At 39.4% G+C, this 13,506-nt stretch overlaps 2 protein-coding genes across 2 annotated transcripts; one reads left to right on the top strand and one right to left on the bottom strand.

Moving 5' to 3' along the window:
* Positions 1–1,225: 1,225 nt before the first annotated feature.
* LOC309709612 (uncharacterized protein) lies at positions 1,226–9,999 on the bottom strand. Its single transcript, XM_082538348.1, has 3 exons — positions 9,990–9,999; positions 4,084–4,128; positions 1,226–3,991 (listed from the first exon to the last, which is right to left on the bottom strand). Exons 2-3 carry the CDS (start codon positions 4,121–4,123, stop codon positions 3,147–3,149), a joined length of 885 nt encoding a protein of 294 aa, XP_082394474.1. The 5' UTR covers positions 4,124–4,128; positions 9,990–9,999; the 3' UTR covers positions 1,226–3,146.
* LOC309709623 (hepcidin-like) lies at positions 5,658–7,582 on the top strand. Its single transcript, XM_082538364.1, has 3 exons — positions 5,658–6,440; positions 6,528–6,614; positions 6,784–7,582. The coding sequence occupies exons 1-3, from the start codon at positions 6,357–6,359 to the stop codon at positions 6,874–6,876; spliced, it is 264 nt and encodes an 87-aa protein (XP_082394490.1). The 5' UTR covers positions 5,658–6,356; the 3' UTR covers positions 6,877–7,582.
* Positions 10,000–13,506: the final 3,507 nt, after the last annotated feature.

The following is a 13,506-nucleotide window of genomic DNA, read 5'->3' as shown; positions in this document are numbered from 1 at the left end:
GCATAATATTCTGTTTTAGCTAGCTGAAAGGTATTGTTTGCGGGCAAATACCACAGCCTTGAAAAAAAGCTTGCATGTGAATTTTCAGTCAAACCTTTGGTCAAATACACCTAAAACAATGTCTAGAATTTGAAATGTTGGTATAATGGTGCTACTTGAACCCTGAAAACGATCTCCCATAAAAATAAAAATAAAAACGAGCAAACAGCAGTAGCAGATGTCCTGACTGGGTTCTACCTACCTACCTACCTACCTCCGTGCCAAACTTCGTGATGCCTTTGGTTTTCTCACTAGCTCCTTCTCTGACACTGTCGGGAATCTGGGTGTGCTACTTGACAGCTCATTTAAACTTGATAAACAAGTGTCTGCTGTCGTCAGATCCAGTTTTTACCAACTTCGCCTTATTTCTAAGGCCAAACACTATATCCCGCACAATGACCTGGAAAAGCTCATCCATGCCTTTGTAACGTCAAGGCTAGATTATTGTAATTCACTTTATTTTGGTCTCCACTCTACCCTTCTACATAGATTACAGACAGTCCAGAATGCTGCTGCACGCATTCTAACTAAAACTAAGAAGTTTGCTCACATCACTCCCGTCCTCGCTGATCTGCACTGGTTGCCTGTGAAATTTCGTATTCAATTTAAAATTCTGTTGCTTACTTTTAAAATTACTAATAACACAGGACCAAGCTATCTTAAGGAACTCTTAAACTCATATGCTCCTGCGAGGGCTTTAAGATCATCCTCACAGTTATTGTTGGTTCAGCCCAGATCTCGTTTGAAGTCTAGAGGTGATCGAGCGTTTGCTCTAGCTGCACCTGAGCTGTGGAACAATCTCCCGATTGGCATCCGGGCGTCTGATTCTATTCAATCTTTTAAATCACGGCTTAAAACATATCTGTTTGAACTTGCTTTTTCTACCAGTTAAATCCTGGCCTTGTTTGCAGTGAGTTATTCTATTAATTTTTCTGTTTGTCTTGCGTTGTCTTGCGTTGTCTATGTTCTCTATCACTGTGTTTGATGGTACCGCTTTACTTTGCTATAGCTATGTGCTATAGTTTACTCTTATTAGTGGTTTTTACCTGTGAACATAATTCCACACTTATATGACTCTGATGTTATAGTGTTAATTGTTTTATTGTTTTATTCTTTTATGTAAAGCACTTTGGCATGCCCTTGGCTTTTAAATGTGCTCTATAAATAAAGATTGTTGTTGTTGTTGTTGTACCTTAGCATTTAGATCCCTCCAGAGTTTTGTGCACACGGTTTAGGTAAAAATGAAAAAGGTTGAGGTTTTACATTTAGTTCAGTATTACCTGTTGCCTGTGTCCTTGTCTTTTGGGAAAATACTTTACACAAGTAATAGCTCAAAGAGGATTACTTTTTTTTTTTTTTACTGTGCTGCAATTGTTTACTGGATTATTTGTGCCATTAATTAGTGTCAACTAATTTTTATTCAATCTCCACACAGGATATGCTTGTGAAGATGGAATATGGGGGAGAGCAGAAGTGCGTTGAAGTTCCACAAAGGGATGAATGAAGGACATGCATATTGTATTGAAGAAATAAGTGATGAGAATGCTGTTATTTGCATTTACCATGTCAGACCTTTTGATAAACAAAATTCTAATGAAAGTGAGAACATGTATACTGTTACATCTTTCAGAAAATGTTTTGAAATTGTGGCGCACAGTTCAGAATAAATGTTTTTCAAAAACCATTGCATCTTTTTAGTAAATGTTTATTTCCAAAAGAAATTTCTAGAAGTTCAGAACAGTAAAATTCCCACTTTTTAGAATGAATTAGAAGATAACTCTTACGTAGTTAAACTAAAATACTCTTTGAGAGTTAATATATAAACTCTTAACACCAAGTGTTAAATTATCAACTCCAGACAGATTTGGTGTTTAACACTAAATCAGAGTTAACGTACCAACTCTCCAAAAAGTGTTAAATTAACACTCTCTGGTGTGGACCCATATAGACACTTTAATAGTGTTGAAATCAAATCCGACAGTGTTAATTTGGACATGCTGGATTTGCTGTGTATGGAGGGAATCTACACAGTGACATCCATTCAATTTTAAATTCAATTCATTTTTTTTTATAGAGTGCCAAATCACAGTAACAGTCACCTCAAGGTGCTTTATATTGTAAGGTATACTTACAAAGAAAAACCCAACAATCAAATGACCCCCTATGAGCAAGCACTTTGGCGACAGTGAGAAGGAAAAACTCCCTTTTAACAGGAAGAAACCTCCAGCAGAACCAGGCTCAGGGAGGGGCGGCCATCTGCTGCGACCGGTTGGGGAGGGGGAAGGAAAACAGGATAAAGACATTCTGTGGAAGAGAGCCAGAGGTTAACAACAAGTACAATTCAGTGCAGAGAGGTCTATTAACACATAGTGGGTGAAGAAGAAACACCCAGTGCATCATGGGAATCCCCCGGCAGCCTACGCCTAATGCTGGACATACAATGTGCGATTTTTTGGCCCATTTTGAGCCGATTTTTCAGTCGTGCGACCGTTTTGGGGATCGACCCGAGTTTGGCCTTAATCGTGTGTCGTACATCGTATACGTGGGGTAACGAGAAGTGATTAACACCTCACGACCAGCTCCCGATCATCAGTCGTTTGGTCGTAAGAAAATCAAACCTGTTTGAAATCCTGTCGGCCGTCGTGAGGGTGTCAACGCAGCGTCTCACACTGCGGACGCGCAAACACAGAGATGAAAGCGAAAAGACAGAACAGCACAGCAGTGCAGCGTGTGATCCGGACACAAGGGATGGAGGCACAACTTGTAGAACTGCCAAGCTCATCTGAGCCTTTTCGATGTGGCCTCACAACAACCGTGAAAATAGTGTAAACTTTTGTGTTATAACCTTCATGCTATGGACACACAGTGTGAGCACTCAGGTTGCACAGAGCAGCGGGCCGTATAGTATGAGACCCTGCATCGTGACCTACGAACTTCTAACCCCTACGAGTCAATCGTACAGTTTGAACAGGAGCTGAATAACACGACTGAAAAAATTGCACAGTGTATGCCCAGCTTATTGCAGCAAAACCACGGGAGGATTCAGGGTCACCTGAGCAGGCCATCAGCCTACTAAAAGGATACAGAAAAATCCAGTTGAAATAGTGTTAGTTGTCATCACTGGTGCTGGTGGACTCATTTGAACACCTCCGAAATTTGCAAACGCGCAAGTATTCCTCTTCTTCCTCCAAATCCTCTCGGGACCTTTTCCTCGTGCCTCCAGTTTCATGGTTGTCAGGCTCTTCATGGGCATCTTCAAAAAGTTCATCATTACTGCTCTCAGAGTGATCATACACAATTGAGCTGGTCCCCGAATCAGAGTTTGCGAGCCTGGATTTTTTGCTATTAGGCTTTTCTTCATCTCCATCTTCCTTTCTGGACCTTTTCGTGGATCCAACAGGCAGCGGTACCTCATCAGCAATATTACCAAGATGAGGACAGCCCTCGCTATCAGTGTCACAGGCAGAGATAGAGTCATCATCAGAAAACTCCTTGCTCCATCTGATTCTTTTGTTTGGTTCCACATCTTCCACATCCATCTCTCTAGACCTCTTCCTGGATACACCTGGCTGAGGATCCTCTTCTGGGATGTACGGGTGAACATCCTCACAGTCTTCAAATACCTCATCAGAATCGTCATTTTCAATGCCGACAACAACAATAGCGTTATGATCATCATGCAGTTCATTGTTGTCAACATTGGCATTATTGTCTCTCACATTAATATTGTGATTGTTTACATTGTTGACATTGCCGTCATTGACATTGTGAAAGTCAATATATAAGACATCATATCGATCCTCTAATTCATCTAGTAGCTCAGTCAGCCTCCAAAAAAAGATATCATAGAGAGTAACATAAAGTCTTTCCAGTAAACCCCAGAATCCACCAACAGGTTCATAAGCTGGCTCCTGATCTCCTCTTGGAAACATTTCTGGGTTAACCTGTCGGCCTGCAAGATCATTTTATCTTTTAATTAGCATTCATAAATATCTGCTGAAAATCAGTTTTTCATCAATTTTACGACTGAGTACATGTGCTTACCATTACGGTTATTTTGTGATCCATCTCCGCTTCCATTCATTTTGACTACAAGGAACAGAAAACAACAATGATCACTAAAAAACTCAGAATGTTCAGCGAATTTGCTTTTTTTGTGATAACTTTAGGCTACGTCCACACGTACACGGGCATTTTTGTAAACGGAAATTTTCCTTTTTCGTTTAAAAAAAATTCCCGTCCACATGTGCAGTTTTGAAAAAATATCTCCTTCCACATGTAAACCCTAAAAACAAAGTCAGGAACATGCCAAATCCTAACTGTGTAGAAATATTGGCCAATCAGAAGTCTAGAAGCCTGGGAGGAAAACCTCACAAAACCTTACGTACTTCTGAAAGGTTTTTGTCTTTTTCTGGAAAGGCAGCTAATGTTGTGTTACTTTCAAGTGCCTTCATCATTTCAAATGTTAATAACTAAAGACAGCATTTTAGCTGGTATAGACTCACAACTTTGGAATGGACAAAATGCATATAGCATACATGAATGTAAATTTTTTAAATTACATTTATTGCAAACCGACGTCAGGATTTGTGTTGTGAGAGCATCTGTGTTGAATGATGCTCACTCTGATGCCTCTGTCTTTCTAAATGGAGGGACAGTAACTGTGTGTGTTCATGTAAGCATGTAAAAACGGCAGATACTAAGATTAACAGCAGAGCTTCTGTCACTCTAAGATATGATTAAGAACATTTTCTAATTTATGTATAATTTGTCAAATATTACAACAGCTGACAAATAGTTAAGTCTTCATTTGTTTTCCTGAATAATAGATCCACATCATCCTCTCTATGATGTAAAATATAGTCTAGACTTGCACAATGTAAAGTACATAAATACTGTCCTGGCAGGCAGGAAAATCAGGCTTTATATTTAAGTAAATGATCTTAAGTCTATAAAATGAAATTTGAGCTTACTTTAGTTCTTGGTAAATGACAGAGCAGTTAATCCTCAGGGAAATGTAGAAATTTCACTAAATAGTCGTCTTCCTTCATACGGTTGCAGTGTCTCTTCAGTTTTGTTTTCATATACTGATGTTTTCATTCAAAACATGTTTAAATGCTGTGATGCCATTCTAGCATCATAGACTGCAGAATGTACATAGATTCTTTTTACATCAAGTTGTATGCACAGATTTTGATATCTTTTATATAGAGACAAAAAATACTTAAGACAGAAGTGAATCTTAAAAACTAAAGCAGTCAATGTGTGTTTTTTTTTTATTCTAATAGTTACTGTAAAGTTCTACTCTAAGAGATTCATCTTGGCCTTTATGCAGGATTAAAGCTCAATAATGAGGACACACACAAAATATAATACATTTCTTTATGATTGTTAGGCAAAAACAAAGAGAACCCAAAGCTATCAAAACATATATCCACAGTCTTATTCTTGCTCTGCTCCCTAATTTTCCCCTGGAGGCATCACTATGGCAACAAAACAACATGCATTAAATGACGTTCCAAACAACAACCAAACTGTTTTCAGTGCTTAATATTTAACATGTCTTCATTATAAACTGTATTTGTGCAAATCAGTGATGTTGATGTGCACAGCTGGGATTCAGACTTCGGAGGGTTAATCCAAAAATTAGGTTTTATGGCAGCTTTGATGGATGAATTGATGGATGGACGGTGCATAGCAGTCAGTTTTACAAATGTAACAAAGGAAAATACGACATTTAAAATGACAACAAAATTCCACATTATATCTAAATGACCATAAAGTTTATTGTGATAAACTGTGTAATACAAGCATGTAGTTGATGCAGTAACTGAGGACACAATGTTACTAAAACAGTATAATCTCACACATTGTCTGTGACATACAGTTTGTTAATACTGAGTGGTTGTTGGAGCAGGAATCCTCAGAACCGCAAACTCCACGGTTTGCGGTTCTGAGGAGCAGAAACTCCTTATTGCAAAAATAAGGAGTTTTGCAATACTTTGCAAAACTCCTTATTTTCCTGTGCTATGAAATTCTGGGAATGGGAAATTCCTGAGGAACGAGAAAATCTGTACTTTTCTCAGTCGGCATGAACTTTGACCTTTTCTTCGGATGTTTAACTATATGGGTTTTCCCTGTCCTATTGATGCAAGCCTGTTCATAGTTTCTGTACTCTAAGTGACGAGGCAGCAGTGGAGCAAATGAGTATAAATACCAGCACCTTTTCCCTCAGTCAACCATCACAAAGGAGCTGACAAGAGTCAACGAGAGAGTCAAAGGATCTGACCACCTTAAACCACTCAAACCTCCTGAAGATGAAGACGTTCAGCGTTGCAGTTGCAGTGGCCGTTGCACTCATGTGTATTTGCATTCAGCAGAGCTCTGCCACATTTGCTGAGGTTACAGACTGTGTTAAATTCATGTAATGTGCTTCTTCTGCATGAATTTGTTGTGAAGATGCTAAGATCTGTTTTCTTTCTCTACAGATACGAGAACTGCAAGAGCTACAAGAGGCTGTGAGCAATGACAGTCCAGCTGCTGAACATCAGGAGATATCAGCTGACTCATGGGTGGTGAGTTTCATTCAATAAATGAATGAATGAAGACAGTAATTGTGAGATCTCTCAAATACAGGAAGATGTTTAAAATAGACTGTGCACTCACAGCTTTACATAAAATTAGAAACAATGAAGTGACTTGCAGCTGAAGATAAACTCTCTGCTCTTCTCCTCTTTCACACAGATGCCGTACCACAGACAGAAGCGTGGCATTAAGTGTCGCTTTTGCTGCGGCTGCTGCAATGCTGGTGTCTGTGGATTGTGCTGCAGATTCTGAGAATATCTACCTGCGATTATCACATCAACCACTAAATATAGACTCTTATACATGAAATGATTTAACTGCTTAGCATTTGTTAAAGTCTGACAGTGTTTCTTCATCTGGTCGTCCTGCTGTATCAGTGAACAGTGTACCAAGCATTTGGAACAACAGTATGTTATTATATTAAAAAGTTCAGAGTCACTATACTATAACATGTGCTGTTTTTTTTTTTCTGTTTCTGTCTGACAAGAATTAAACATTAATGGAAACCAGTGACATGAAGCTCCTGTTGTACAGGTTTTGTGCTGATATCAGTTAAGAGTTGTTGCCTCATACTCTTGCCCATGTCGTATGTGGTACAACCTGTTAATAGAGCCAAGCCATTGATAGCAAAAGTAAAGTGAGCATATTTTCCCATATTTGTAATTATATGAGTGGGGAGCATCTCATCATCATTCAATTTTACCACTAATTATGACAAAAATGCAGTAATGTACAATAGCTTTGAGCTGATGGACTGGTTCGTTGGTTATTTGAAAGTTAAACCAAGCATACTTTTTTTTTAAGAATGTAGAAGTGTTAGATAATGTTTCCTAGAAACACTTTCTATACAAGTTCATTCATAAATGTTTTAGACAACCTTATCTTGACAACCTTTCACTGAATTTATTTGGAGGTGTTTTCACGGTGTGCATATGAAGTTTCTAAGCTGCATGATTAATGCAGGAATCCCTCACACAGAAGAAAAAGAGAGAATAGAAAGATTTGAGTACAGCAGAAATTTGATACTGGACATAATAATAGAAAACATCTCAACAATACTGAGAGACGTTGCACTGTGGTGAAACTGTAAAGTAGGTGTAACACTGTGTAATGCTGTTTCAGATAATATCTGTACTGTATGTGCGCTGCATTCGTTCTGCAGAACATTTAAGCAAAAATATTTCACGACACTTCAAAAAAAGCTAGAGTAGCTGTATCATGTGGATGTAGCGTATCACAAACAGGCTCAAAGCCAGTACAACCAAACGTGATCAAACGTCAGGCCAAGGTGGAACTGATTCCTATCTTCTGTAACTTCTACAACACTGTCCAATAGAGACACATGAATGAAATGCAGTGTCATTAAAAACACTGATGATTTTTTTTCATATTGTTCATTTTAAAATTTTTATATATTTACATCTGAATAAACTTTTAGGCATTACGCTGACTGATTGATGCAGAATTCCCATTGGACTGTTCCCATCACGACCCAGGTGATCAGTCTCTCGATAGCTTTTCCTCTGGTTCCTGCTCTCTGCTGACACTCCTAGCTCTAGCCACGTTCTCCATTCCATCTCTTTAAACAAATTCTTATGAATAGTTTAACCATGTGCATTGAATCTGCGTTTGGTTCTAAGCCTTCTGGACCCGTCATTCGCGGTCTACTTGGGCCGGGTCCTCAGAAGGTCGGGTAGGCCGGAAGTAAATGGCTGTGAAACTGGACGGTCTAGCTTTCTGATTAGCGTCACCGCTGTCTCGGTGGAGTTTAATAAACTCGGCCGCCTGCTCCCTGCTATCTAAAATATAACAGGACACTGGCGTAAATTCTCGACCATCTCACACTTCTATTTAATCAGTTTTCTGTTTAACGTTTATTCAGCTGTGTGAAAACCAAGGAGGAACCAAGCAGATATTTGAAGTTTACACAGCTACATTCTCGCTGGAAAATATGTTAAAAGTTTATTTTGTGACCCAGAAAGAGTAATAAGAGTAATATTAAAACTTAGTAGTGGCTGCCATTGTTGGAAACTGGAATTGGCTGGGCTGTGCTATGAATTCTGGGATATGGTTGGCCACGAAGGATACACCCGACCCATCCTTCAAATTCGGGAAAAGGAGGACGCATTTGTTGGCTGCGTTTGGAGTCTACGAATTTGGACAGCCTTTGGTGCGTCGCTCTGACGTAATCGGCCTACAAATGCTGCCTCCGGAGGATGCAGCCTGTCACTACCCGATCCGCACCAGAAACCCGATCGGTACCACGCATGCGCAAATCTTACGTCACTTCCTCTCTTTGCCAACATTGCAACAGTTAATGTATTTGAGTGACACGGTTAGCACCCAGTTAGCTCATAGCATGCTTTTCTCCTCAACAGAGAGCGTCCCCTAATCGAACAACAGCTCCGTAAAATAAGAAGAATGGCGCCTAATTACAGACTTAATAATACTGACTTAGTAATATGTCACATGAAGATTCATCAGCCAGATGAAGTGTTTACTGACAATTGACAGCGATAGCGGACATCATCATTACTATTCCAACAATCCTCTCCACACAGACAATCATAAACACACTCGACTATCACTAAATCAAATTTAACACGCATTTGTAATGACGCTCGTTCATTTTACAATAGGGCTCATTCGCTCAGTCACCAGGTGGCGGTATCCTCGTACACTGGGGAGTAAACTGCCATTAAACGAAACAGAAGAAGAAGAATACTTCTGCACATGCACGGTACGAATGAGGTAGACCCGATTTGTACGGTCCGACTTTGCACATGCGCAGTAAGGATCGGGGAGTCCTGATCCGTAACTATCGTTTTATTTTTCATTTTTGTCTACATTATATTGAAATGTTTCATTACTCCAAACAATTTAGGCGATACTTATTATTCTTAACATCTTAACAGATATTCTGACCCGTAACTATTGTAAAATGCTTCGGCCGGAAGTAGACACCTTTCTCACATGCATGTGTAACCGGTTTCTGCGTCACCCCACTGCAACAGTTCGGCCCAAACAGACTCCTCGACTCTGCGTTGTGTTGTGTTTTTAAGAAGACAAGGAGTCTCTGATCGATCGTTGCCACATTATTTGCTGAATGGAAACAGCGGTGTTTTATCAGTGCAAAGGCTCGCCACACACCACTCCAAACAGCACACTATGGCAGAACATCCCATTAGCATTCTGCTTTAGCATACAGTTTTACACAATAATAAACAAATGAAAAGTACATAAAACGGGTGTTGTGGACATGTGTCCACTACGCCCTTATTACACTCGGTGCCCATCAGTTAATCAAACATCTTTTACGTGTCTGTACTACTTAGCTACATTGTGTGTGCAACAATACAACTCACCTCTCGTATGGCTACGACAGACTGGCAGCGATTACTGCAGCCAGCCTCACCTAACCAGCCACACCAAGAGAGGGCAGTGTTGCCAACTCCTCAGTAAGGAAAATCGCTGTTGGTTGTCCTAAAAGTCGCTAGAAGTCGCTAAATGACGTCATCGCCTAATTTGCATAATTGGTCATGCTAATCTAACTGTAACCTATGTTGTTGGAGAGAGAAATAACATCGTGGAAGAGACATAAAGTGAGTAAAAAACGTCCTAAAAGCATTTAGAGTTTATTTAGAACTACAAATTAAATTTCTTTTAGCAATTATTGTTTTTTTTTAATGTCACAATTCCAACCCTGCTCCTTTACCCGGGCTTGGACCGGCAAAAGTGACCCAAAATAGGCACTCTGGTGGAGTTACTTTGTGTGTGTGTGTTTATAAGTAGTTTTAAACCTTGTGATCCACAAAACAGCATAAGAGTAAAAGAGTAAAAGAAGAACTGACTGCGTTACAGCACCCGCTGCTTGTTGAGAGTAGCGCTTTCACGTCTTTTTTAGCGACTTTTTGTTGTTTTTTAAAGTGTATTGTGCATAGTATTACACAACACTGCATAACCATTACATAACTGTGACATTTTCTGGACATGTTTGCTTAAACCCACGATGCAGACTTGGAATTGGGGGTTTTGCCAACATGTTCTCAGAACTGACTTAAAATGCAATTTCAACTGCAAACAAAGGGCCTCAGCAGATTTCTGTGGTTATTCTTACACCACATAAAAAACAGCAAGACTTCCTGTATTTTGTTTTATGTTTACTTGTTTTCACCTCAGGCTTAAGACTTCCTTTTTAGATAAGACCAAATATTTTTTACATGAATATTTAAAACATTTTTCATGAAAGAGGGACCATAAAAACAATGGTGATAGAGAGAGGACACAACAGTTTCCTGTATTCAGCATTGAATGAATCTCTCTATTAAATGACCGACTGCTGGAGTCAAATCAAACTTAAAGCCAGCAGCAAACCAGCAGCTGTGAAGCCTCATGACTGACCTACAGACAAATGTGACAAAAGTTGTGTGTTCAATCTTGGTGGACTGAGCTGATATACGATCGCCTCTAGTCACCGTTTTGATGTTTAAGGAGTGGGCAATCTGTCCCCTATGGTGTTCCCAAACAAACTTCAGACAAGCAGACCTCTGGCCCACTTAGAGGACAAAGGGGAGATGGAGGAAGGGCTGGAGAGAGAAAAGAGGAAGACAAACAGAAAGGGAGAGTAAGCGATGGAGAACTGCTTTTAGGCGTAAACAATAACAATATAAAATCAGCATAAAAAAGAGGAAGGAGCAAGATTAAAGGAAACAAAAGAAAGGGAGGAGACAAGTAGAAATATGACAAACAACAGGAAAAGCTTCGATAAATAACTATCATTACTGGCAATGGGAGGGTATGTGCCAGAGCTGCCACTACTCCCCCTAGAGGATACATAGAAGCTCCTAAAGAAAGAAACACTGACATCAGTGCCTTAAAGTGTATCTGAGAAGGCACACACAAGGCAGGGTGTAGAAAACTTCCCCTTCCCTGTCTGTGCTCAGTTAGAGGAAATGCTTTGTGGTGGAAATTTACTCGTTTTCTTGGTACTATTCCACCAAAGACCTTTAATTAAAATGAATTTAAACTTTAACCCTCATCCAATAAGGAGACTACTGACTCAGAGCCAAATTTTATTTTAGGAAACATGAATTCATACATGATCTTTTTATGCATGAAAAAGCTTCAGTAATTTCATGTAGCAACTCGTAAGCCATCTGGAACTTACCGGGACCATATGATATTGCGCAAACATGAGCAATGCATACATTTATGCAAAACTAAGGCTATTTAAACGTCATAGTCAGTTCTACGTTTATGGCAGGGGAAGGGCTAAAAAACTGACAGGAAGTGAGTGTTTATTCTGCAGAATGATACTGATGCAATCGCGATTAACCAAGAATAACGTCTTCATGACTGCATCATGTTTGTGGCTCTTAGATGCGGTGCCTTTTGAACACCAAAGATTAAATGATTAATGGTGGAAGGTTATTAAACATATACAGAAATAAAGAACTGTCAATAGACTTCAAACTGGTTGGTGAAAATGGACAAACAAACAGGCTAATAATAAATAAAATAAAAATAAATAAACCAACTTTCTTCCAGTTTGTATATAATACAAAATGATGGTGTTTACGTCGTAGTACTGTATGAATGCTGCACTTTACAGGAAGTTAACGCACCTCATTTGGTTCATGCTGTGATCAAGTTAACTGTGACAGCTGACAGTGTGTGATACGTTAAATTAGGAACCATGGCAAACAAAAAGCCAACAAATACTTCCATCAAATATAAAAGTCAATGTGGATGTAGGTGCCTTTCACTACATGTTCCATGAGGCCCGTCCACTGAATTAATGATAGACGTAGCATCCGTGAAGTCCATCTATTGGTTTTGGGCTCTGCATTTTGAAGTCTCAAAGTCTGGCTCTATAAAGCCTCTATCTTGGGTTTTCACAGCTCTAAGGCATAGTGTGAAATACTATACCCCATGATTCAGCATCTTGTAGAGTCACTTAAAGCAGCACTTACTTCAGATCATGATTTATCAGCTTTCTCAGTCTCTGATGTTGTTATAGGAAGATTTTAGCCCACTCTTCTTTACATTGCTTCAGTTTATTGCAGTTTGCAGACATTAGTTTACCCACAGCTCTCTTTATGTCCCCCACACCATTTCACTCCCGTTTAGGTCTGGATTCTGACCAGGCCATTGCAACACTAGTATTTTTCTATTTTTCAGTCATTCTGTTGTAGATTTGATAGTGTGCTTGAGATCATGGTCCTGTTACCAGGCTTTACTTGTGGAGCAGCCGACCTTATGTTTGAGACAGGAAAACATCAGTGTTCATGTGTTCAGTGTTGCTCATGAGTAACTCATGAGTTCATGCTTAACTTAATGACCACAAGGTGCTCAGGTCCTGTGGCCGCAAAACAAGCCCAAATTATAACCCCTCCACCACCGTGTTTGACACTTGGTATAAGGTGTTTTTATATGCTGTTTTTGGTTTTCACCAAGTGTATCACTGTGCATTATGACCACACATGTGGTCTTGTCTGGCTAAATGACATTGTTCCAGAAGTCTTGCAATTTGTTTAGTCCTAAGATGTCCTGCCATGTGGTTTGTAACGGGAAGAGGCTTTCTCCTGACAATCCTTCCAAACAGGCAATATTTGTGCAGACCAACAAACTGCCCAAATTTCTGTTGGTCACACTTCCTAATGATAATTTGTTTGTTTTGTTCGTTTGTTTTGTTAATTTATTTCAAACATGTGAACAATATACAGGTACATTTAGTGAAAAATATTTAATCAAGTGCATTTGCTAAGTGGAACCGGGCTGCCACTTACCTTCTTCAATCCTGTTGAAGCTGTAAGGGTGCACTTAGTTTAGGGCTGCACAGAGTCCTGTGAACTTCATTTTCACATGAAAGCATGTGAAAAT

This window comes from Aulonocara stuartgranti (assembly GCF_965226115.1).
Source record: "Aulonocara stuartgranti genome assembly, chromosome: 7".
Classification (NCBI taxonomy): Eukaryota; Metazoa; Chordata; class Actinopteri; order Cichliformes; family Cichlidae; genus Aulonocara; species Aulonocara stuartgranti.
This window is presented reverse-complemented; position numbering and strand designations above follow the sequence as displayed.